This window comes from Oenanthe melanoleuca, chromosome 5 (assembly GCF_029582105.1).
Source record: "Oenanthe melanoleuca isolate GR-GAL-2019-014 chromosome 5, OMel1.0, whole genome shotgun sequence".
Classification (NCBI taxonomy): domain Eukaryota; kingdom Metazoa; phylum Chordata; class Aves; order Passeriformes; family Muscicapidae; genus Oenanthe; species Oenanthe melanoleuca.
The window spans coordinates 14,745,661-14,768,027 of record NC_079339.1 but is presented as its reverse complement, the minus strand read 5'-3'; the positions used below and the strand labels follow the sequence as shown (position 1 = coordinate 14,768,027).

The window sequence follows — 22,367 nt, the reverse complement described above, 5'->3', positions numbered from 1 at the left end:
GCACCAGGGAGATCACTGACAGGAGAAATGGGGAGTGAGAATTGTGTGCCTTTCTTAAAAAAGGTTTGCTACTAACAGTGCCTACTCCCAGCCAGTCCCAAATTCACACCTAGTGGAATTTACACTCTAGGTCTGGTCGAGTTCGAGAAGAGCTTGCACAATCCAGATATTGGAATTGTTCAGTTTATTGAAGTAATAACACAAGAAGATTCGGGATTGCTGAATGCACTAACTAGAGCATATTAATATATATAGTAATTCACTAACTAGAGGGTCCTAATATATATAGTAAATCCACTAACTAGAGGGTATTAATATACATAGTAAATGAGGCCCCACAAGCACAACTCTGTGGACGAGGATCTCTTTCCAAGGCTTAGAACAGCATCTGTTTGAGCTGATCTAGCAGATGAACATACTCCTGCATAGCCTTTAGGTGGGCATCAGGATTGCTGGCGAGGTGCTGGAAGAGGTTGGGAGCCTCAGCCACGCGGAAGTCGGAGGGCAAACTGATCTCCACAGGAAACCTCTGGTTGCCTATGACGAAGTGGTTGAGCTGCTTTGTGTCCAGGGAGCAGCGGAGGTACTTGAGGGTGTCCATCATCCGCCGCCGGAAATCCTTCCTGCACCACTGTGTCAGGGGCACGGTGCTCAGGAGGTGCATCACCACCGTCTTCAGGGCGTAGCTGGAGAAACCTACACCCACCAGGATGCGGCTGAGGAGCTGCAGGCACCTGCAGTGCCAGCTGTCACGAGGGGCCTGCCTGGAAATGTGCCTGAAGAATTTTGCCTCTGCCACGGCGTAAGTCTCCAGCCATGTTGTGCTTGGGATGCCTACTTGTGTAGGCTGGCTGCCCACGAAGATATCTGAGTCTCCTTGCCGCACTCCAAAGATGACCTCAACCATGAAGCTTTCCTGGTCTCTGCTTAGCTGAAATTTACAGGAGCGGCTGGAGGGCTGCAACACTAAACGCCAATGGCGCGACTGAGGCAAAAGCAGCCAGGCTTTTCTCACGAATCGACAGAACCAGTGGACAGTTTTCTCCACATCTAGATAGGTGCCAGTGCAGAGGGTGTGCAGAAGGCTGGGGTCCTGTTTCCTCAGCTCCTCCTCAGAGTGGTGGAGGAAACACAGCATGTCCTCCCTCAGCTGTTCCCTTGCGCAGGTGCACAACAGCTCCACACGAACACAGCAGTTCCTCTGGAGCACTCCTGCAGCGTCCAGCTCCAGGTGGAAGGCATGTCCTGGAGGGGGACTCAGTGGTACAAGCACATGGTACACAAGATCTTGTGCATGGGGACTCCAGCCTTCAAAAGCACTGCCCACTCCGATGGCTTGTTGTGGCACCGGGTAGAAGCTGTTGGACAAGCCTCGTCCAAAGATGTGTGTGAGTTCATCCATCAGGTCTGTTATGATGGAACAACCTTTGTCCAGGTCCGGAACAGGCAACTGTATGCGCTCCTCTAATAGGCTTCCAAGGTTCCTTTGGACATTGTAGCCATCGTCTTCTTCATTTGCATCATGTTTGTCCTCTTCATTTCCAGCAGCATTGACTTCCTCTCCCTTCTCATCGTTGTTTACTTCTTCCTTTGGATCATCACAGCCTTCTTTTGCTTCATTTCCAGCATTGCTTTCTGCCTTTGCATCCCCATTGCTGCCTTCTTCGCTTCCATCCTTATTGTCCTCTTCCACATTTGCATGGTCGCTTTCTATTTCTTTCTTTGCAACCACATTGTGTCCTTCTTCTTCCTCCTCCGGCAAGTTGCTGCTGGACCTCTCCTTGTGGCCACTGTTGTTTGGATCACGTCTGATTTTGTGGAGTCCAAACCACAGTGCCAAGAGAAGGACGAGGATTCCAGTCACAGCCCAGAGCTGCCAGACGAGCAGGGTTCCCCAGGCCACAGCACTGTGCTCCAGGTTCCTCTGCTCCAGCTCCTGAATCAGCTGAACCATCTGCTGGTCCAGATACTCGGCGCGCTGCTGCATGCGCTCCCGTGCAGCCTCATCCAGCCCGTCCCCGGCCCGCTGCGGGTACTGGATGAGGCCTTGCACAAGCAGGAGAAGGAATGTAGTGGCAAGCATGGCCTGAGCAGTTGAGTAGGACTTGAGGGGGATGGGAGGGAGGTGCTGATAGGGGAAGTGGGGATGAGAGTGCCAGGGGTCTATCTCCAGGCAGGAAGGAGGGGCCCAGGCAGCTGGCAGGCCCCAGCAGCAGTGGCACCGTGCCCTGCCAAAGACAGTCCCACAAGGATTGGCCTCTGATGCCCGGTGAAAGGTGGCTCCCAGGTCCTGGCGTTCCTGCCGTGGCCCTTGTCCAGCAGCCAGCACAGCCTCCTGTGTGCGTGCGCACCCGCCGCTCGCCGAGGCTGTACTGCAGCAGGGTTACCTGCTGCTTGGGCTGAGAGCTGCCCCCATTGTGACACAGGTCCTGCAATGTCACAGGTGCCATGTGCACCCCAGCCAGCCCACCCCAGCCCAGCCCTCCACCTCTACTCAGCTCATGAACTCATAATGGGCCTGGGCAACCAAACACCCAATACGCGCCGACCCACGGGTCATCATGGACCCACAGGGGTGCCCTTGACAAAACAGACAGAGCTCCCCGAACCCTTTCCAGTCTGAACTTGGTGCACATGACCCATAAATGCTTTGTTCCTGGAAATCTCCTGCTGTGAGATGGAACCAGTTCCCAGAGCACACAATAATTCACTGGGCAGAAAACTTCTCACAGGCATTTCAACACTGAAAATTCTCACATGCCAGCCATGGTCGCTTTTGTGCTTTTCCATCACATGTTGTACGACCCAGACAGAGAGATCACAGCTAGAAAAGTCTTACCTCTGATGATCTCTTGGGAGCTACTGCTCTCTTAGGAGTCTTTATGGCTAAGGTTAGTTAGAACAAATCTAGAGCTCCTCTACTCCATGTAACTGGCCTATGGTAGACATCGTAAAAAGAGAGAGTTAGAAGCTCAGCCACAGGTCTCTTTCCAAGGCTGCCTCTATGGTTTAATCATTAATAATTAAATTAGTGGAAAGACAAGCACACGGGTCTCTAAGGAAATCATACTTTATAAAATCTGGATTGACAGACGGTTCTTGAAGCAAGCTGGTTGCCTAAGAAGTCTGTGGGATTCTTCTGTATATCTGTTCTGTGGTCTGTGTGTATAACCAAGGTTTGAAATGCCTCTAATTCAGCAGCTCTACCCTACAGTCTATTTTTCCCACAAGACATTACTGCATCAATCTATTGCTTTCTAGGCAGGTGATGTTTGGAGTCAGGTTAGAATCCTGTATTCCTTTACACAAATAAGCTACAAAAGCATCGTATTTTGGGAAATAGATGTGTTTCTATGGGTCTGTATAAGTTCTGCTTATTTTCATATAATTTCACTACACTGACATCTGTGAGCAGGCTTTAGTGTCAAGATGGTGTATCTCACCATGAACTGTCCTCTTTTCACTTCAGGAGGAAAACAGAACAGAAGTCTGCAATGAAGGAAGGTTTTCTCTTATTCTAAGTGTCATGTCAAAGGTGCATTTGCATTGTCTCATTTCCATCCCTTAGGAAAATGTAAATCACTAATCACTGAACCAGAGGGACACTACTTTCAAAGTCCATTTCTCTCCATAAGAAGTCCTTATGCCCCTGAAGTTACTCTAGATGAGACCCAAAGGAACATACAGGACAGATGAACCCCTTGGTGGGGTAGGTGAAAATATCCGTAAAATGAACAGCCTGGGTTAATTTGCTATGAAAAAAAATTAGAGTAGTCTGAAGGTCAAGTGGAATGAAAACATGGTTTTAATCTTCTTAACTACTTATAAATCACTGATATTTTAGGTCTGCTGAAGTAATTTACAGAGATTTTCACATAGCAAGCTGGCATGTCTGTTATATACTGACCTAAATTTACCTTCCATAACTTTGCAAATTCCCTAAATGGTATTTTACATGTGGAGTCACCAGCATCTGGGCCTGCTATACTGCAAACCATAGCAGAAATAGTTCACAGCAAAATTCAGGTGGCTGAAAGACATCTACAGACAGCTCCTCAATATCACCACACCATTCTCCTCCAACAGATCCCTCCCTAGAGTAAGATGTAGGCAGATAAGACAATGAAGTCTCTGCTGAACTGAGGACACAGAGCCCTTTTCATTTCAGTTTTGGGACTAACCCCTTCCATCCTTTAGTTTATACTGACTCACTGGTTTTCCCCAGTTAGAAGCCTAAATCCTTCTTCCATACACATAGCCAGAGAGGTGGCTGTTCAATGTGCCAGAAATCTGCTTGACCTACTCTGACCATTGCTAAGAGCAGTATTTCAAGCTGGGTGAGCCACCATTTTTTCCTTTATACACTTTTAACAACCTATTTTCTTAACTGGCAGGAAGTATGCTATCTGGAGAAAGCAAACAAACCCCCAAACTTACCATCTGATTCGGAGGCTGCTCTGAAAATCAAGTAGCTGCTGGGAAGAGGCTGAGTGATCGAACCGACATTTTCTCCCTTTGGTCCCTGGAAATGTACACAGACAGAAAAATGTAAAGCATGGAAGCAGCAATGGATTGTTCAATGTCTTTCCACCCTTCCCAGGCAGAGTGTGCATGTTTGTGATAGCAGAGAGGGCAGGAACAGATGGAGCAAATTGGAGAGATTCATCAGTAATCATGATATTGCTGCAGCAGCTCCAAGGCAGTAATGAGCTCCTATGAAAATGGGGCTTGGTCTAACCTATGCTCAGCCCAAAACCTGCTATGTTTATTCTGATATGCAGGAGTGGAAAGATCTTATTGCTGTTACTTGGGACAAAATCATCAAACCTTTATGCAACACCAGAAGGAACTGCTCCATGAGGTGCATGTGCAATCTGCTTGCAGCCAGACACACTCAGTGAAACACCCTTCACACACCACCACAAAAGGAGCAGAGAGGGAACAGCAGCTCTCCTGGAAGTAAACAAAAGGGAAACTCCACCCTGAGTCTGTGGGAAAGGTGAAGAAGGGAAAACCACAGATTGAGGACCAAAGGTCCCCCAGCATGAGCACATTCTACTGGGTTGCAGTCCTTCATCTTTAAATCCAGAGAACCCTTATGCTCTGGTGCCTGGGGTGACAGCCACTTCAGGCTTTGCCCATTTTATGATGCCTTTAGTTTAGAAGCTGTGGCAAAAAAAAAAAAAAAAAAAAAAAGTCTTGTAAGCATCCTGCCACCATGCTTTCAGCATGACCCTCCAGAAATGATGCCCAGGGAAGCAAAGTCCATCCTGGATGAGACACTTCTTTGACCAGAACCACAGGCTCCCTCCTTGATGTCCTCCCTGCTTCCTCCTCTTCTGAAATCCAGAAGATGCTAAGAAAAAGCAGCTCCTGTATGCAGTGACCACAGCTTCATACTCTTCATGGTATGGACTTTGTGCCATAACCTGATAGAAATAAACAGAATTCTCTCCTCCTGTCTTACAGCCTAGTCTAGCTCCTTCTCTTCCTCACTTTGTAACAAAATCCTTTTTCAAATGTGCAGACATCATGTCAGAAATAAAAACAGGGAACAAACCATCACCAATAATCGTGTGACCACTATGTCACCTTCAGGGGGGAGCAAGAGATTTTCTCCAGGGTGCTCCAACATAGATTTCCTTGACTTTTGAGAGAATACCACACAATGCTGAAAGTCTGCAGGCAGATTTTTCCAGTTTGACTATTACTCTCCTCCCTTCCACAGGCCTTTATAGAATCCAACCATTCTCCTTGAAAGAAGATTTCTCCCTCCCACTTGTTAAGAATGGAACTGTAACCGCTACTGAAAACTGCTCCTGTACACAAGTGCCTCACAGTTAAACAGAGGTTTAACTGGAGTTTTGCTTTTAATTCATATTCAGAAAACCAAAATTTGGACAGAATTTAAAGTAGGAAAAGCATCAAGCTGTATCTGAGTGTATGAAGTGTTGAGAAAACAACAGTCTCCAGTCAAGCTTTCTGCCTTCAAATCTGTGGGGTTCCTCTGCTACCAGGAAAAACTGGGATCCTGCTTACTTTCCTTTTCCCCTCCCCTCTCCCATGAGAGGTTCACTGTTTAAAAATTAAGACTGTTTAAAGGCTTAATAGTCAGGACAGGCAAATTTGAGATTTGATTTGTAAACCAGAGCAGAGCAGCTTAAGACATTACTGGTGACATTAATGCAATCAGGCATCATTCCCCGTGGCATTTTTCCTTTCAGTTGCTTGCAGCTGAGCAGGCTGTTGGAGAACTATTGATAACACCATTACTTGTTTTTTCAGTGCAGAGGTGGATATTTGCTGTGTTTGAGGAAAAATCCCACAACTCAACAGTACAGATACACAGAAACAGTATTAAAAAAAAAAAAAAAAAAAAAAAAAGGGCAGGGTGGGAGATGGGAAGGAATGGATAACACAAGATTCTAATAGGGATTTAGGCATGTTGATTAACTCAAAAAGCAGCCAGGTCACTCTGTCAAGGAAACATATTCAACAGTAAGGCATATTCATGCATGGAGGGGCCATCTTCAACAGAAAAAGGAAAAGAGAGGAGGCCATAAAAATAAAATAAGCATCTGCAGATTAAATGTTCTGTATTTGCCCAGTACAGACAATGATGCTTTCTGTCTCCTAGCCTTTGAGCACCATGCCAATGACCATCTCTCACTAAAAATGTTGTCCCAGCTGCACCAGCACCCAGAGCCCAGCTGCAGCCCCTGTGCAGAACAGCTAAGAAAGTACAATCTTCAGATAATTCCTATCTTTACATCTGATTTGAGACTCAAAAGGCATTATGAAACAGGGGGTGGTTGGGCTTTGAAAAATAGAGAGGACTGACAGTTTTGGATAGTATGATAAGACATCTCAGAGAGTCATAAAAAAACTCTTTAAAAAGGAGGAAAAAAATCTCCTCAACAGTATTGTAGATAATCACAAGAATGAAGATGAAAATGTTGTGCTCTGGAATGGAATAACAACTAGAAAAGCAGCAGTGCAAGACCATTACTAGAACCTTTTCTTTAAAGGAATAACTCAAATTCTTACAAATCAGGAAAATTCAAATTATACATTCTCCCAGATGCAGTGGGTTGACCCCAACTTACTTACTGCCCTAAATAAATGTCAGACCAGGCTGCAGATAACGAAAGCCTTCCCCACACCACACTGTTCAGCCAGCTTCTGAGCAAGCTTGAAGGGAAATACAGCCTATTCCAGGACACTTTCTGGGACAGGCAGGCAAACCCTGCCAGCTGATAGCCCTACAGTCCCTCTGTGAAGCAAGAGGACAGACACCCACACCCTCACACGAATTACTAGGTTGGCATTCCCCAGTCTCCTGCAGCCACCTCAGCAAAATGTCTCTTCCCAGGAGCAGTGTGGGATCACACTGCCTTCACACATTGGGCAAAGTGCCTCTGCAGCAGCACTTGGAGTGTGGGGGAAGCTTTTCTTACTGTTGCTTGCACTGCTGCCTGATTTTGGGATCTTGAAAGTTTTGGTCTTGGGTTTACAAAGGCTTGGATGGAACAAATAGATAAAAGGTCCAATCCATGGGCACTGCAAAGGAGTTTCAGGCTGAAACCATCAAAAAGCCAGGAAAGCAGTGTAGAATAAAGAACTCTTTCTTTCAGCAATGTGCTTCTAAGATAGCTCTAGACCCCAGGCAGCTTTATAGGAAAAGCAGAACCCTGGTGCATATATTTAGCTTTGAACTATAAGCCATGGCCTTACGTCTTACCTTGAAGGGTGCCCCAAAATCTCATCCTTTTCTAACTGGAGTTAAATGTCTGCACATCAAATTTATTTGGCTAGTACTACCATAAAGGCCTTTGGCACTGCCTGAGCCAGACATTTGTTCCAGGGCTGAACCCCAGAGTTAGCTCCAAACATCTGCTGGGCAGCCAGGCCAATATGTACAAAAGGTATTTAGTAATTACCCTGAGTAAACTGCAAATCCACTGATGAGAGTTAAAGCTGGACCATCAACTCTAGTCTGGATAATCCCTGAAAATTTCATGAGCCATTTTGGCCAAGAGTGAAAGCTGTTAATTCAGATCTTATTTCTGTTGTGATGGACAGTAACTTGGGCATTTTGCTTAAGCTCAGGTGAATCTATATTTCATGAGAAACAGACTTTCTTTGCATAGTTATACACAACAAATGTAGATAAGTCAATTCTGCTCCAGTTGCCTTAAAAAGAGGTTGTGAAACGACATAAAATCTAACAGTATTTTTAGCAGCTTCAGCCTTAAACTGTTGACAGAGTGCAGACAGCCTCTTTGACATCAAGCAGCTTACTGGTGGATTTCTTCCTGATGTGAATTTTGGTGTTTACCTCATGGCTGAAAGCATCTATCAAACACAGCAATCCATGCTGAACTCAGGTTTCAGGGAGTATCCTACTATGCAGCTCAAATGTGGCTTTCTAAATATGTCTCAAGAGATGCAGAATATTATTCTGACTTTAAACCTCTTTGGACTTCCTCTAGTACACAAACATTTTCAGATATATACTCCCTTCACATTTAGTATATTAATTCTTATTTCTACCATATGTTTTTCTCAAGAGACACAAGAATTAGATATACATATTTAAATGCATACACATATTGTTAAAACATCCTCCTTCTTTGGGATGCTTCATATCAAAGGAAGGGCATCCTAGTGCAACACTTCAGATCTGTCAGCAACTCTGCCTTTCAGTATCTGACTGCACTTTTGATTCTATTTTTCACTACCTCCTCTGACTGCACTTCTCAGAAGAATTCAGTTGACCTGTCAAGTCACAAGGAATGTTTTTGCTGACAGACAGTAAATCATCAACAGCCTTCTTGGGCGCATGTTCTAAATTTAAAAAGTATCACAACTCTCAAAACTGAACAAGAAGCAAGGTAGCACTGAAACTTTTGGCACTTCAAGGAAAAGCAATGCATTTAGGCACAAATCAGAGCTGAGTTGCTGGCAGAAATCATCAGCTCTCACCCCTGGTTGCTGAGGTTAATTTTAATTCTCTCCTCCTACCTTATTAAAAATGGAAAGGCTTTTTATAAAGATTGTATAGCTGTGTTTAAAACTGTTCAATTAACTGCATGGATGAGCAGGAGTGTGTCTGCTTGATCTGCTCCCACAGAGCTTCTCCCTTTTGTTAGAACTTCTGATGCCATGACAAGTGCTTTCATTGCTCTCTCCTGAGTCTTTCCATCTCCATTCCCTCTGCTGACCACCTTGCAGCAAGGCATCAGCTCTTAATGCCTTATTTACACTTGTGATGTCTCCTAGAGAATTTATGTCTGCAATAACTCTGTTTTTGACAGGGAAACAAATACAAGTTTAGTCCTCAGGGTATCCAAAAGATGTGTCTCTCAGTGCCTCTCAGGAGGTACTGGGATCTTCCTCTTTGCTCATAGGCATTTTTCTTTTTCTCTTTTTGCCTGCTCTTAAAGGAAAGAAGAAAAAGATACAGCTTTTTAAGATTTTCAGGGAGTTATTTCAAGAAGTGTGAAAAACTATTAATCATTTTCATTACAGGGAGATCCAGGGGTCACTGCAGGAGCCACTGTGTGTAGGAAGGGATTGTCTCAGCCTGAAGAATAACTCAAAATGAAGTGGAGAAAATCCTGCTATTTCCATTTCAAAGAAGAGACAATAAGGGCTATCTGAAGTCACACTTTTGTGCAACAGTCAAGACTTGAGCTGAACACAGAGTTCTAAGTCCATTGCAAACAAATCCAAACCTCAGGTGCATTAGAAAAAAAGAAGTCAAATTATAAATCTGCTTTTTTGTCACTTTGCCAACCATCTCCCAGTACTGTGTGAAGCACTTGGTGATTTCTGTGTCCTTGTTTTGGGGACTTTAGTTAACTGTGTTGATGCCAAACCCCTTTTAAAGATGTAGGTCATGGCTTGCTATAGCTTTTAGGTATTGAACTTCTTTCCCTGTACTAATATATTTCTTTTTTCCTCAGTTTATGCAGGCATTTGTGCACTGAGAATAATACATCTGTGGAACTAATCACAAGGACTATGTCTCTTTGATGTCCTTCAATGATCAAACTTTGGAATCTTTAATCTTTTTATGCGCTCAATTCACCACTGCTAACAGCAACTGAATAACTAAATAATATCAGTGCTAGGCAATACCAGTGCTCAGAAACTTTGGTGACCAAGAAGAGGTTGTTCAACTCATCAGGATTGTTACCTTTACAGCCCAGATGGATTGATCCAAAGGATGGAAGAGTTTAAAGCAGAAGCCATCCTTTTTGGAGGGTCTCTCGATCAGCTCACAAGAATGGAGCAGGATTGTCCCAACCCACTGTCCGATCTTTGGCGTCTTATAAATGAGCAGCACTCCTGGTTTCAGGACACACCACAGTTTGGTCCAGCTCTTCAGAGTCCCACGAATCTGGAGGAACAAAACAAGTTGCATTTACATTGCTCCTTAGAAGAAACTCAGCATTTATTCAGCATTCATACAGTATTTCCAGTATGTTTACTCCAAGGCTGCACCATGACACACTTCCTAAGGAAAATGCATGGTGCTCCCTGAACAGTCCTAGGGACCTCACAGCAAAATCCCAGAACTTGGAAATTTGGCTATCAGAATCTTGCCTTCATATTTTTATTACTGTCTTAGTATTCTTCCTATTTTTATTACCAGCTCAGTGTTAGCAGCTTGATTAATTTTTTAAGCAATCAGCACTGCTAGCCCATGTGAGAGTGATCTGTTAATAATCATGGAGACATGCTAATTAGAACATTGCATATAAAAATGTTATAGCTAGTCTAACTTGACTTATAAGTCATTTTAATAGTGTTCTGCAGAACACTGCTATTAATGGGTTTTGTCAAATACCCCATTTTTAAAAGTACTGTCTAGAGCTGGTTTACTTCTCTGTCGAGCTCAATGCAGCTCTCTCTTGTTTAGAAGACATTAAATTTGATAAGAGTATATTAAAGATAACAGCTTTCAGAATGGAGAAGTTTCTCAGTAAGGTTAGATTTTGCCTAAGGTCTTCCTGCCTTCAGTGTGCATAGGCCAAACCTCAAGTCTTTTCTGTGCTCTGTTTTTGTGGTGCAGCATTATTTGCAGCTCACCAGAATTTTACAGCCGCAGCAAATATGCAACAGGTGCTTTATGTTTTAAAAAGTCTCAATATTTATTTTTCATTAACAGTAAACACTACAGGAAGGCTTTGATGCCAATCTAATTTCTCAAATAAACAATAAGCATGTCACTATTCTGACCACTAATAATAATTGCAGAACAATGTTAGAGGTTTTTGTTGGAGTCAAACCTAACCAAATGCAACTGTATTGTTTAACAAAATCCTTAATTTACTTTGTTTTTCTTAAGAGCTATGTATTTGGCAATGCTTGGAAATTAGGTTTTGCTAATATAAAAGGTTCAACCAATTCACTAATGTTTGAGAAAACTAAATGGCTCCAAAGGAGGAGAAAACCAGTGTTCATCTCTCAATGTCAATCCAGATTTATTTTGCCACACAGAAGTTTCAGGACTTTAGTGGGAAGCTGTCACTAACCAAGTCTGTGCACAAGGAGAAATTGCAGTTGTCATCAGGTACAATATGTTTCATTCTGTGCTGTGACAACAGAATATCCAACTGTCGATAGAACAAGCTGTATCTGCCCGTTTTCAGGCTGTTACTCAGTCTATTCCCTCTTCAATACAAACCCACATTTATGGGAAGAGGCCAACAAAGTCTTTCAGAGAGGAACAAAGAGAGAAGCATCATCACTTTCTTTTGTACTATGCCCTTTTTGAGTCCTTGTTGCTGCTTAAGGACATGGAACAGACCAATTTGGCTAAGATAGAAAGTAAATACCCACAGTTCCACTTTCATAGCAGTTATTTAAATAAAGCTTGAGTTGAAGTTGAAAACTATTTGGTATTCTTTCACTTAAAAAACTGCTAGTGTATACATCTCAGACACATCAACTACTTCACATCTCAGTTATTTTTTCCCATAGCCTCAGAAATGTATCAAATACCTTCAGCCAGTCTGCTGTGATCACCACACTGGGATCCTTCAGAGCACTGAAGAGTTGTTTGGTAGCTCTCTTCTTCTCCTGTCTGTAATTTTTTTTTTGTACCTGGTTGAGAACAGAGAAAATATAGTAGGTGTAATCATGGCCTCTTTTGGGGAGGAAAGAACATAATGCTTTAAGGACAGTTATGTATAGCACAGTAAGAACTTGACCCAGCACAGGTTCCCCAGAAACCAGCACAAGGAAGAATAAAAATATAATGAGAGAACAGGCATGTTTCAATAAACACAACCTAGTTTGCCTTTTCTTTGGGGGAAACAGAAAGAGGCTGGATACCCAGTCTTCCTCACCCCTCAAATTCAAGAAACTAAATCTAATTTCATTCACTTATGTTTGGTAGACAAGCAAGTGTTCAAGCTACTCAGTAATTTGCTCAGATTGCCTAAGCAAGTCTGTTCTAAAAAGAGCAGTGAAGGATTACAATCCTCTTGAGGTGCCTAATGGCTCCAGAACATACAAACACAGTGAAATAATTACACTTATCTGTTCTGCTTGCAGCATAACACCTAATCCTGTATATAAAGCTTGTAAATGTCCTTGGCCTATAATGACATCTAGAAGATTCAGAGGCTTCTCTGGGTCTTGGGAAATGAGTCTGACTTGTTTCCAATGGTTTGTTTGGAAGGTGCCATTTGTTTTTTAAAAGCAAGTCAGCTGATGGTGACCTGGCTGCTTTGCACATACCTTCAGAGTTTCCTTCTTCATGAATTTGGCTGTGGGAGACACACACTCTTTGTCAGACCCATTGCAAAGCTTATATTCAATCTAAAAAAAAAACAGGGAGGGAAGAAAATAAGAATGTGTTAACATGAAGATGTTCAAGTTATGCTCTGATAAAGCGTTGTTTATAACTTTCAGGAATCCATGAAAGAGCTGATTGTGGATTTCAGCAGTGGAACACTAAACAGGTGCACAAAATGCATATCTACAGTGCAGTCCAAACTTCCTTTTTTTACTCATGGCTGGTTGGAAAATTCCCCACCAAATTTTCTTTGTATTTCTCCCATGTAGACATTAATCTTGGTTAGAAAAATAAGCAAAAACCCCAACAAAACATGAAAACAAAACGGAAAGCCAAAAAAATTATTTCTAATTCTGAAAACTGCCCAACTCTGTTCACATTTGAAAGCATTTCAATTACCAGAATAAAATGTATGGGGAATTTGTTATACATTTTTCAGAACTAGACTTGATACTGGCAATGGCTACTGCACTGACTGAAATGTCCAAAAACATGGGTGGAAAAGAAATGACCTAATCATGTTGCAGATAATACAGGAAATCATCTTCATCTTGGCCTTGCAAAGTGAAGCACAAAATATACACAGTCACTTCCAATCATGTTTGATAGTGTCAGTGCTGTTTAAATTCACTTTCAGAAACTACAGCCTGATCTCATGACTGTGCTGATGGGCTGCAGAAATGCTTTGCTTCCATTAGGCATAATGATAGCATTACTGTTACCAAAATAAAGGATGCTTAGAAAGTGCAGCTCTCCAGAGCCCAGCTCACAATGAGGACCCCCACGTGGAAAGGTTCTGTCAGCAAATTGTACAAAACCTGGGCAGGGTTAGTGGTGAAAGAATGATGGAACAGTCTGGACTCTGCTGCTTTTAATGTGACTTTGGGGAAGTTACTTTCTCTCTCTGCATCTCTCTCCCTTCCAACCTTTCATGTATCTGATGCATTCAGACTGTGGGGTCAGACATCTTTTGGGGTCAGGCACTGTCGCTCCCACTCACACATGACAATTTTGTAAGAAAAGCTCAGCCCTCAGCCACCTTGATTTAATGAGTGTGACACAAAAATGAGCTGTACTAAGGAAAAAATACATCAAATTTATTTCCCATTCACTGCTATGATGTGAAACAAACCCACTGGGCTCTCAGAATTTCTCTCCTTTATGTCACAAATTGATGTAATAATTTTACAGTACCTCCAGTTTCAAGAGACCCACTTTCTTTTTCCCTCTCAGTGACACAGAAATCTCTCAGGCTACCACAGCCACAAACTATGCTGTACATTAGTGTGAGCAGGGAAATGTTTAATGACAGCCAGATCAGTCCTTTTCATGTGACTCAGAGAAAAACACAGAAATGCATGACAAGATCACAGCAAACAAGCCAGCAGCTATGCCTTGGAGCCTGGGGCAGGAGCAAAAATGGGAGAGAAGGGTGGCTGCTCAACTGAGCAAAGCTCCTTGTAGATGATGCAGAATTAGAAATCAGGGACAGAAGGTGTCATTTGCAACAGAGCCACAGTCACTGTAGAACCTGTTACTTGTTCTCACATTCCCTTGTAGTACTCTTTTACTAAAACCAAAACTACATATGATACTTAAAAAACAGAGAAATGAAAACTCTATGATGACACACAAAGGCCAGTGAGAGCCCTGATCTGTTTAGCTTATAAGTCAACTTGGAGCCAGTCAAAGAAAAGGGCATCTCCTGGACTCCTGAAAACTGTTCAAGGTTTGCAAGTTTTGTTTTCACAGAAAGCTAAGCCTGCCTTCTCTCTGATTTATATCAGAGAGCTTTACTGTAAAAACACAATGTTTATGGTGAGGACCACTGCACAGATGTGATGTCTGAGCAGAGAGTTGTGCCCACAGGGTCTTTGTCACATTTCAAAGGGCAATAGTAGGCATTTGGGAGATAAGCTATAAGCCTTTCTCTATAAAGAAACATTTTCAAGTGCCTAAATATCTCTGAGCAACAATCCTTCAGAATTATTAGGAGATTATGCTTTCATGATTTGAGACGTGTGTCCTCTGAAATAGGTCAAAACAATTCTCTCCCTTTCTCCCAATTAGCAGAAAGAATGTCCTGTCCTTGAGACACAACTATGAGCCAATTGTTTATTAGTAATTTCACTCCCTCTGGCCTGAGAGATCAGACACAGAGAGAAACACTGTGTACTAGTTCTCATCAGCCAGTGTGAGAGGCAGAAAAAGCACAGATGCTCACAAGATTCTAGGAAATACTGCTCAGGTGCCTGCAAAGCATCAGGATACAAAGAATGCTTTTTACCAAACTAATTAAATCAAGTTACAGTTGCTTGTTATATAGAAAATTACACTTGGCGCTTATACAATGAAATTTTGGCCCCTAAACTCACTTGGCTTGGGGAGATTTGATTGCAGATGAAATCAGAAAGGCTTCCAACGACCACAGCAAACCTAAGGCTAGACCTGCTGCTGGTGGGGAACCTGCACTGACACAGACAGAGGCAATTCCACTGCTCCACCAGCCCCACCTGCCTCCTCCTTGGAGTCTCTCTGGGTCATGCTAAAAATAGAGTTGAACAAGCACAGGAATTCAAACCAGGTATGTTCACACAGACACTGATTCTGACTCTTTGGGAGAGCTGACTCCATGACCACAGACACTGGTGCCCAATTCCAGCCAATCCTGCTGTGCACACCATCAAACCACAGCAAACAGCAGCTGATGAAGGGATAATCTCCCCTGCCACCATCACAGCCTTTAGGAGCTCAGTAAATGCAGTGGAACTTGTCTGAAACCATTTCAAACTGGTCTTTCACTTAGATGAAGCAGCTGGATGAAAAGCTTCTGAGGATGCTGTGGTGGCTCCTGAAACACTGTGCTGCTTCCTTCACTCCCTCCCCCAGGTTTGGGCTACACCTGGACATGCTGAATCTGATAACCTGGCCTGTAAGGGGACCATAAGACCACAGGGATGGTGGCCACCAAGACAGGCTTGAGAGTGGATGAGAAAGAAGCAGTAGCATAGGTACTCACTGCCCGATTTCTAGGCATGAGAAAATAACTTTCTGTGCTTCTGTATCCCAAAAACTGTGATGTACCTACCAGCTGTGTGACCAATACCATAGCTTCCCAAGATGGTTGCAAAATGCTTTATGAAGAGACAGAAAATGTTACTATAACTAAGCCATGGTTTTAACTAGGAGCCATGGACAAGCTTTCAGATGTGCCTGACCTGCAACTTTTGACAGGCCCCAGTTAGTTTCATCACTGATCCCAAAAAGCAGTTTGCTGGCAGGGAAACTGGTGATCTCCAGCTCTACAGGGTGAAAAGCATTGTATTTCTGGGTTTAAAGTTCCTGCTTTTTCACAGGACATCTAAGTCCCCAGGATAGCATACCACAGGTCCCCATGCTGCTGATAGTAATGACAGTTCCCCTAGGTTTAACCTGCTAAGTGACTTGAAGGAACATAATTTCATATTTTTGCATTAATCTGTCTGAATGGTTTTGATTGTACTTTGCAGCATGCGTAAAATTCAGTAAATTTGGGCCATCAGCTTTAAAGATTCTCAAGACACAGTAGGGTCTCACATTGCTAAGACACATTGAGAGCATTTAATGATGTCTTTCTACTGCTCCACCTTTCTCAGCCTGGCAGAAAACTAAGAGAAGCTATTTGTCACCACAGCACATCTTCCAAGGACACTGGGATAATGCTTGGGCAGGGTATCAGAATCTGGCTCCCACTCTGCAGCAACATGTGAACAGCATTGGCTACAGATGAGACTTTGTACAATGGGAGAGTAAGGAATTTGTGCCCTTTTTAAAGAAAGAAAAAGCCCACTGGGGTATTCTAATAAGAAAACAGTAAGTAGACTTTCCATATACTGGCTCTCATAAAGAGGCAAGTCTGTTAATATGCCAAAAACTTTCCCCAGAGCATGCAGCACTCGCAGGGAGAAGAAACTGTTGTCCCTTTTCAGTTCTCTAATCAAAACTGCCCTTTTCAGGACTGAGTGATGACCTCGCTGCTGACAATGGGCTGTACTGTACTCAAAAACATATTTTTTATCCCAGTTAAGGTTCTGTTCCCTTTCATCTCAGTCATAGAGCTCTGGAGATTCACTGCTGATTGTTAGCACTCATCACAATACCCTAACACTTCTGCCAGGCTTTGTAAGAGAGCATGCAGAGCCCTTACAATAGTGCTATTCTGATCCAGTGTCATTTTTGGTGACTTCATTTCCAAGAGGAACCAAATAATTTCACAGCAAAGCAGCCTGTAATCAACTCCTGTGTGGGGGATGCCAGCCATGCCTAAGACAACACCAAGAGGAATATCCTGTTACTTAGCACAAGCAATCCTTGCAGCACAACAGCCAGAATCATTCCAAATCAGAAACATTTCAATAAAGTCATTCTCAAGCTGTGCTCTGCATGGCAACAGCAGTGACAGCTTACAAGTTGCCCTTTCGTCTTCTTTGCATCCAAGAGAGAAAGACAAGATCAGAGGGGAATTTGAAGGCAGAACAAAAGAAGCTGGGGTCATAAGTTATGCTTCACAAAATCAGTGACAAGTCCTTGGCCAGATTAAATTTCTCCAGTATCTTTTCCACAAATAATTGCTACAAATCGTGATCACATAGAAATAAAAAAATGAAAGAAAAATTGTTTAAGTAGTATAAAAATTATGGAAAAGCTGGGTTTGACATTCCAATTGAGAAACTCCTTGTTACTCATGTGAATATTCAGAGATATCTCAACCAAATGTAAGCAGTTTTGGTTTTATAAGCAGTTCTTTTTGAAAACTATTTATTTTTCTTGTGAATTAACTGCTCATCCAAAGCACATTAAAGTCAGTGAAACGATTCTTACTGACAAACAACCTTTGTAGTAGAAAAAATTACTCTTCAACTGATAAGTTCCTTTACAGCAAGCTGAATAGTCTTCAACTAAAGCTTTCCAGTTGAAAAAAAACCCCAAAAACATAATGATCCCTCTTATTTCAACATTACAAAGATACAGCAACTGTGTTTACAGCTGTGAAATAGCACAATGATTAGCACAAACTGAAAAGCCTGTACAATAAACAGTTGACATGACAGCAGCATCTGGGGAAAATAACTGGTGAAATTCAGCCATCCAAGCAACTTCAAATATTAAGTTATACCAGTGTTCAGTGGAATCCTTGGCTCCATTGCATCAAATTACGGTAAATAAAGAAAACTCTCGGACCTCACAGGATTTCTATTTGATCATTTAAGTGTGCCTTGCATGGGAAGTTTGTTCTGCAAGGTCAGAATATCTAAAGAACATTTGAGGCAAGATGGGAAGTTGGACACTGAGAAAGATGCTGTTTCACATGACTGTCATAGACTTAGTGCCAGCAGAAAGCTGAAGCAGTTTTGATTTCCCTTCCAGCTATAGGCACAGCTTTTGCCCCCAGGCTAAGTTTAAACAAACAAAATGAGCAATGAGAAACAATCGGATCTGCAGTTATGCTAAATTGTTTAATAAATAATTTCAATTCCAGCACCTCCATTTGCCCTCACCTTCCTTGTCAGAAATATCAGACTAAGGAATTCTGAGTACCAGTGACCCATGCTGACATGTTTGCATTTCTGTGGCTTACCCAAAGTTATCAGCTTTGAGTTACTACTGTCTACATCCTCCTCTGTGAGGTACCTGGGTGTTTTCAGGGCTTGTATGTACCTACACAAGTAAGGGATGCTCCATGTTTTCTACTTCACATGCAAAATCCCACCCCTCTTCAAGCTGATTTTCCCAGGATACTCCAGGCTACATCTCTGCTCAGCTGAAATCAGCTGCAAAGCCCTCTGTGAACAACTGTGACTACCCTAAAGTGCTGCACGTGGAATTGAGGAAGCAAAGTGTGCTGAGCCAGGGCACAGGAACTGAGTGTAAGTGTTCACAGAGACAACTGACTCCTGAATAAATCCATCCACAATATGAAGAACATGAAGTATGGCAAAGAAAAGACAGCAAGGGGTAAGCTGAGCATAGCCACCACCTGGAAGAGCCAGAATCACCCATTAAGTTGTGCTTAACACACACACACAGGATGTTTCCCTCCTGAGTCTTTCCAAGGTGATTCCTGCAATATCTGGATCTGTCTGCCAAACAATTCCTTGATTTGCTGGCTAAGGGAGAACAGAGGAAAAGGTACCCTTGTAAATTGCCATATTTGTGAATGATCTTCTGTGTTAATCCCAAGTGTAACCATGACTGGAATTAACTCAGAGCATGATTCATAGTTTAAGCAGGGTGAGCTTGAGACAATATGGGAGCTGTAGCTTAAATCTCAAGTGATCAGTATGTGAAGCTTCAAACCACTGTGCAGCTAAAATAAATTTCTAGCAGTCACATTTCAGATTACAAATCATGCAATAAAGATGTGAAAAATTTGGGCACGTGGAAAAACTCATTTACAATGCTTTGCCTTCTAATACATCACATAACTGTGCATGCAAACAGCTGCACTCCTACAATTTCATAGACTTCGTGGGACTGGAAACAGTGAAGTACCACTTAGCTTCAGCTTCAGGATTTTTCTGACTATCCCTTAAAACATACCTCAATTCTTTGTGGCCCTGCATGCATATCAAGAGACTTCAGCTGTCCTGTAGCTAGTAGAATTAATAGGTAAGCACAGGAAGAAAGAAAGAGAACATGCAGCACTGCATACTGCAATAAAAGGTGCCTCAGAGGACTCTAACAGCATCAAATGAGGCACAAAGCAGAAGAAAGGCACCTCTTGTCACTGTCAGGTGTGTGCTAACTGTAACCTGGTTGCAGAGACAAGCCTGACGCTGAGAGAGTGCTTGGTGATACTTTTAACCCCAGCAATGAGCCCTCATCCCAGAAAATGAGGATAAAGGGCTCTAAACCAGAGAGAAACTAATATGAGAAACAATCTGAAATAAGTAAGCTAATATTTTTTTCCCTTTGAAAAAGGAGATGAAAGAGACTCCACTTAAAAAATTAAATAGGAGAAACGTGCTGCAGAAAGTTACCAACATAATATGGAGTTAAACTGTGCCTTAAATATGTTCCAATAAAATGTGGGTCAAGAAGCCACAGCTGAAATTACAAATATATATATATGCCAAGAACCACACAAACACATTGAAAGTAAATGTTCCAGTACCAAATATTTGACTGTCTGTACAGACAGGACAACTGGGATGTGTTCACAGCTCAGAGCACAGCCCACCCATGAGCCCAGGGCAGTGTGGTTGCAGTTAAAAGTCTTCACAGCTCACAAGTTCACAGACATTTATAGGGTTTTCATGCCACATTCTCTCTGCTGTCTTGGGCAACCTGCAGCCTTCTCCATCATGCAATGTGAATATGGCCTGGGTGAACAAAATGCAGAACTGTTTCCACATCACTGATGAAGATGTGAAACAGAAACACAATTAATGTGCCTTGGCAATGCAGGGAATCCAAGGCAGAGCTGGGAATTGGAGATTTCCCAAACCCCAGTCCAGGGATCGAATCACTTGACTGGCTTTCCTTCTTATTACTGACTGAAAGTAGTTAATGTGCAGTGGTACCTCAAAATAGTTCTGCTGAAAGAACACTGATTTCCAACAAGGTTTTTCATATCCACTGTACCAAAAGAAGGACAAATATCCATGACATGGATCTGTAACATGCAACATTTACTTTTTAATCCATTAATTAAACTAGCACACTCTACAGTCCAGTCTCTAGCAATTATTCCCTCCCTGCTATCAGGAATCTAAATATGACTCAATTAGAGCACACTTCTCCCTTTGGTTCAAGTAGGTGGAATCACTATTTATTTTTAAACTGAAATAGTATGACAGATCCCTACTTGCAGTTCTAAAAGTGACAGTAAGGCTATATTTTATGACATTAGAGCTGAGTGGATGTGAAGGATTCTATATTAAACAAACTGACCACCAGTTTGCCTGAATTTTTAAGTAACAAGACATTTCACAATAAGGACTCCCTACTGTCATTGCAAACCATGACAGAAGGCAAGTTTCTTGGCTGGAGGAGAGCAAGGTACTGCACAACACAGCAAGGTGAAGAAGAGTGAAGTGAGAGTGACAGGTGCTACAGCACAGGTCCAGTGAGGTGGAAAGTCTCAGAATCAAACATCATCGTCTAAGCAGAAAATTCAGGCAGGAAAGAAACACCCAGTTCTGGCCCATTCAGCAACCAAAGCAATTGCCTGCAACACTGCAAATGAGTAGGCAAGTTGAGGTTTGGTGTTTTGGTGTCATGTCTTAGTGCACTGGTGTTTTAGAGCAATTTTGACTACTGTTGAATCAAAGGTTAGTGAAAGCAAAGCTCTGGGTTAGTGAAAGCAAAGCTCATGTCCAGGTTCAGAGCCCCATTTCTTTTGATTCACAGATCTGATGCAGTTGTTTTGTGCTGTGCATTTCCTCTTAACTCTTCTTAACAATTGCTCATGGCACTGTCTAGGAGAGACCAGGTGCACACAAAGCATGGCAGAAATCAAAGTGGACACCCAAATCTTCCAAAAACATACCTGTAGGAGACTGAATAGCAAGGAAGGCCTGGAGGCTGGGAAAACACAGCTGAGCCATGTTCTCACCCAGAAACCTCTCAAATACATTTCTATTCCTGTGTTCATCCTGCATCTCAGAAATCAAACTCCCTTTTGGACAGCATTTCAGTGCTCTGAGCTGTCCTGTCCAGATAAAGTCCTTCTTCTTTAACTTCCTAAATCATTGGAAACTCAACACCACTCCATGTAAGGCGTGCAAAACATCTAGCTTTAAAACACAGCCCTGGATGCAGTTACCTGGTCCTTGGGCTTCTCCACTGCCAGGATAAGTGGGAGGCTGATTTTCCTTGAGGAACCTGCCTGAAAAAGCAAAGCCAAGATCGGTTTGCAGCTTGCCAGGTTCCAGCAATAGCAGAGGACATGTACACAAGTCCTTGTTGCACACTCCCAAAGCTCCTCTCATCATCATCATCATCTCCCTGTGCTGACCTCTCCAGGGCATCCCAGCAGAACAACCTGCAAGCTCCAGGCAAGCACAGAGAAATGAACTGGAAGACGCACAGATTATTTTTGTGTCTCACAAGAAATCACTTGTCTGCATCTGTTTCATTTGTGCTATATTTTCATTTCAGCTGGTGCCACTTGCATTTTATAGCTTCATAGTTTAAAACAAATTTTGTTAAAAATTTATTAACTGGTCTTGCATCTATTTCAAGTTACCCTCCAGAAACATGTTAGGGAGCTGCAGCCAAAAAAGCTGCACATGAACCTCAAAGCCAGACCTCATTTACAAGGTTGATTCCATCTCTACAGGAAATTAAACTCTGGCACTCTGCAACTCTTGTTCTAGAGGCAGGTTTGGGGCAATGAGATCTAGAGAGTTTAGATTCAGTTTTACCTCTCCCTAACATAACAGGCTGGATGGAATAGTTGTGTTCTGGAAATGCTGGTGAGTTTGTCTTCCTCTTCTGTTACACCAATTCCCAGAGCTCTTTCTCAGGCTCTCCACTCACTGTTTCGGATGCTGCACACTACACTATATATTAC

At 42.7% G+C, this 22,367-nt stretch overlaps 2 protein-coding genes across 9 annotated transcripts in view; both read right to left on the bottom strand.

Annotated features, from left to right (window-relative positions):
• Positions 1 to 22,367, bottom strand: part of OSBPL5 (oxysterol binding protein like 5) — a 178,722-nt gene that overhangs the window by 33,078 nt on the left and 123,277 nt on the right. For 6 of the 8 annotated variants that reach the window (XM_056493714.1, XM_056493715.1, XM_056493717.1 and 3 more), the window contains 5 exons: positions 21,618 to 21,680; positions 12,754 to 12,834; positions 12,013 to 12,114; positions 10,202 to 10,405; positions 4,438 to 4,522 (listed from right to left, as the gene is read on the bottom strand). In XM_056493714.1, coding sequence (XP_056349689.1) covers positions 4,438 to 4,522; positions 10,202 to 10,405; positions 12,013 to 12,114; positions 12,754 to 12,834; positions 21,618 to 21,680 — 535 coding nt within the window. The remainder of the gene's footprint in view (positions 1 to 4,437; positions 4,523 to 10,201; positions 10,406 to 12,012; positions 12,115 to 12,753; positions 12,835 to 21,617; positions 21,681 to 22,367) is intronic. The other 2 variants (XM_056493720.1, XM_056493721.1) reach the window with 1 other exon arrangement.
• Positions 294 to 2,387, bottom strand: LOC130254317 (inositol 1,4,5-trisphosphate receptor-interacting protein-like 1). Its single transcript, XM_056493725.1, has one exon. The coding sequence runs from the start codon at positions 2,081 to 2,083 to the stop codon at positions 377 to 379; it is 1,707 nt and encodes a 568-aa protein (XP_056349700.1). The 5' UTR covers positions 2,084 to 2,387; the 3' UTR covers positions 294 to 376.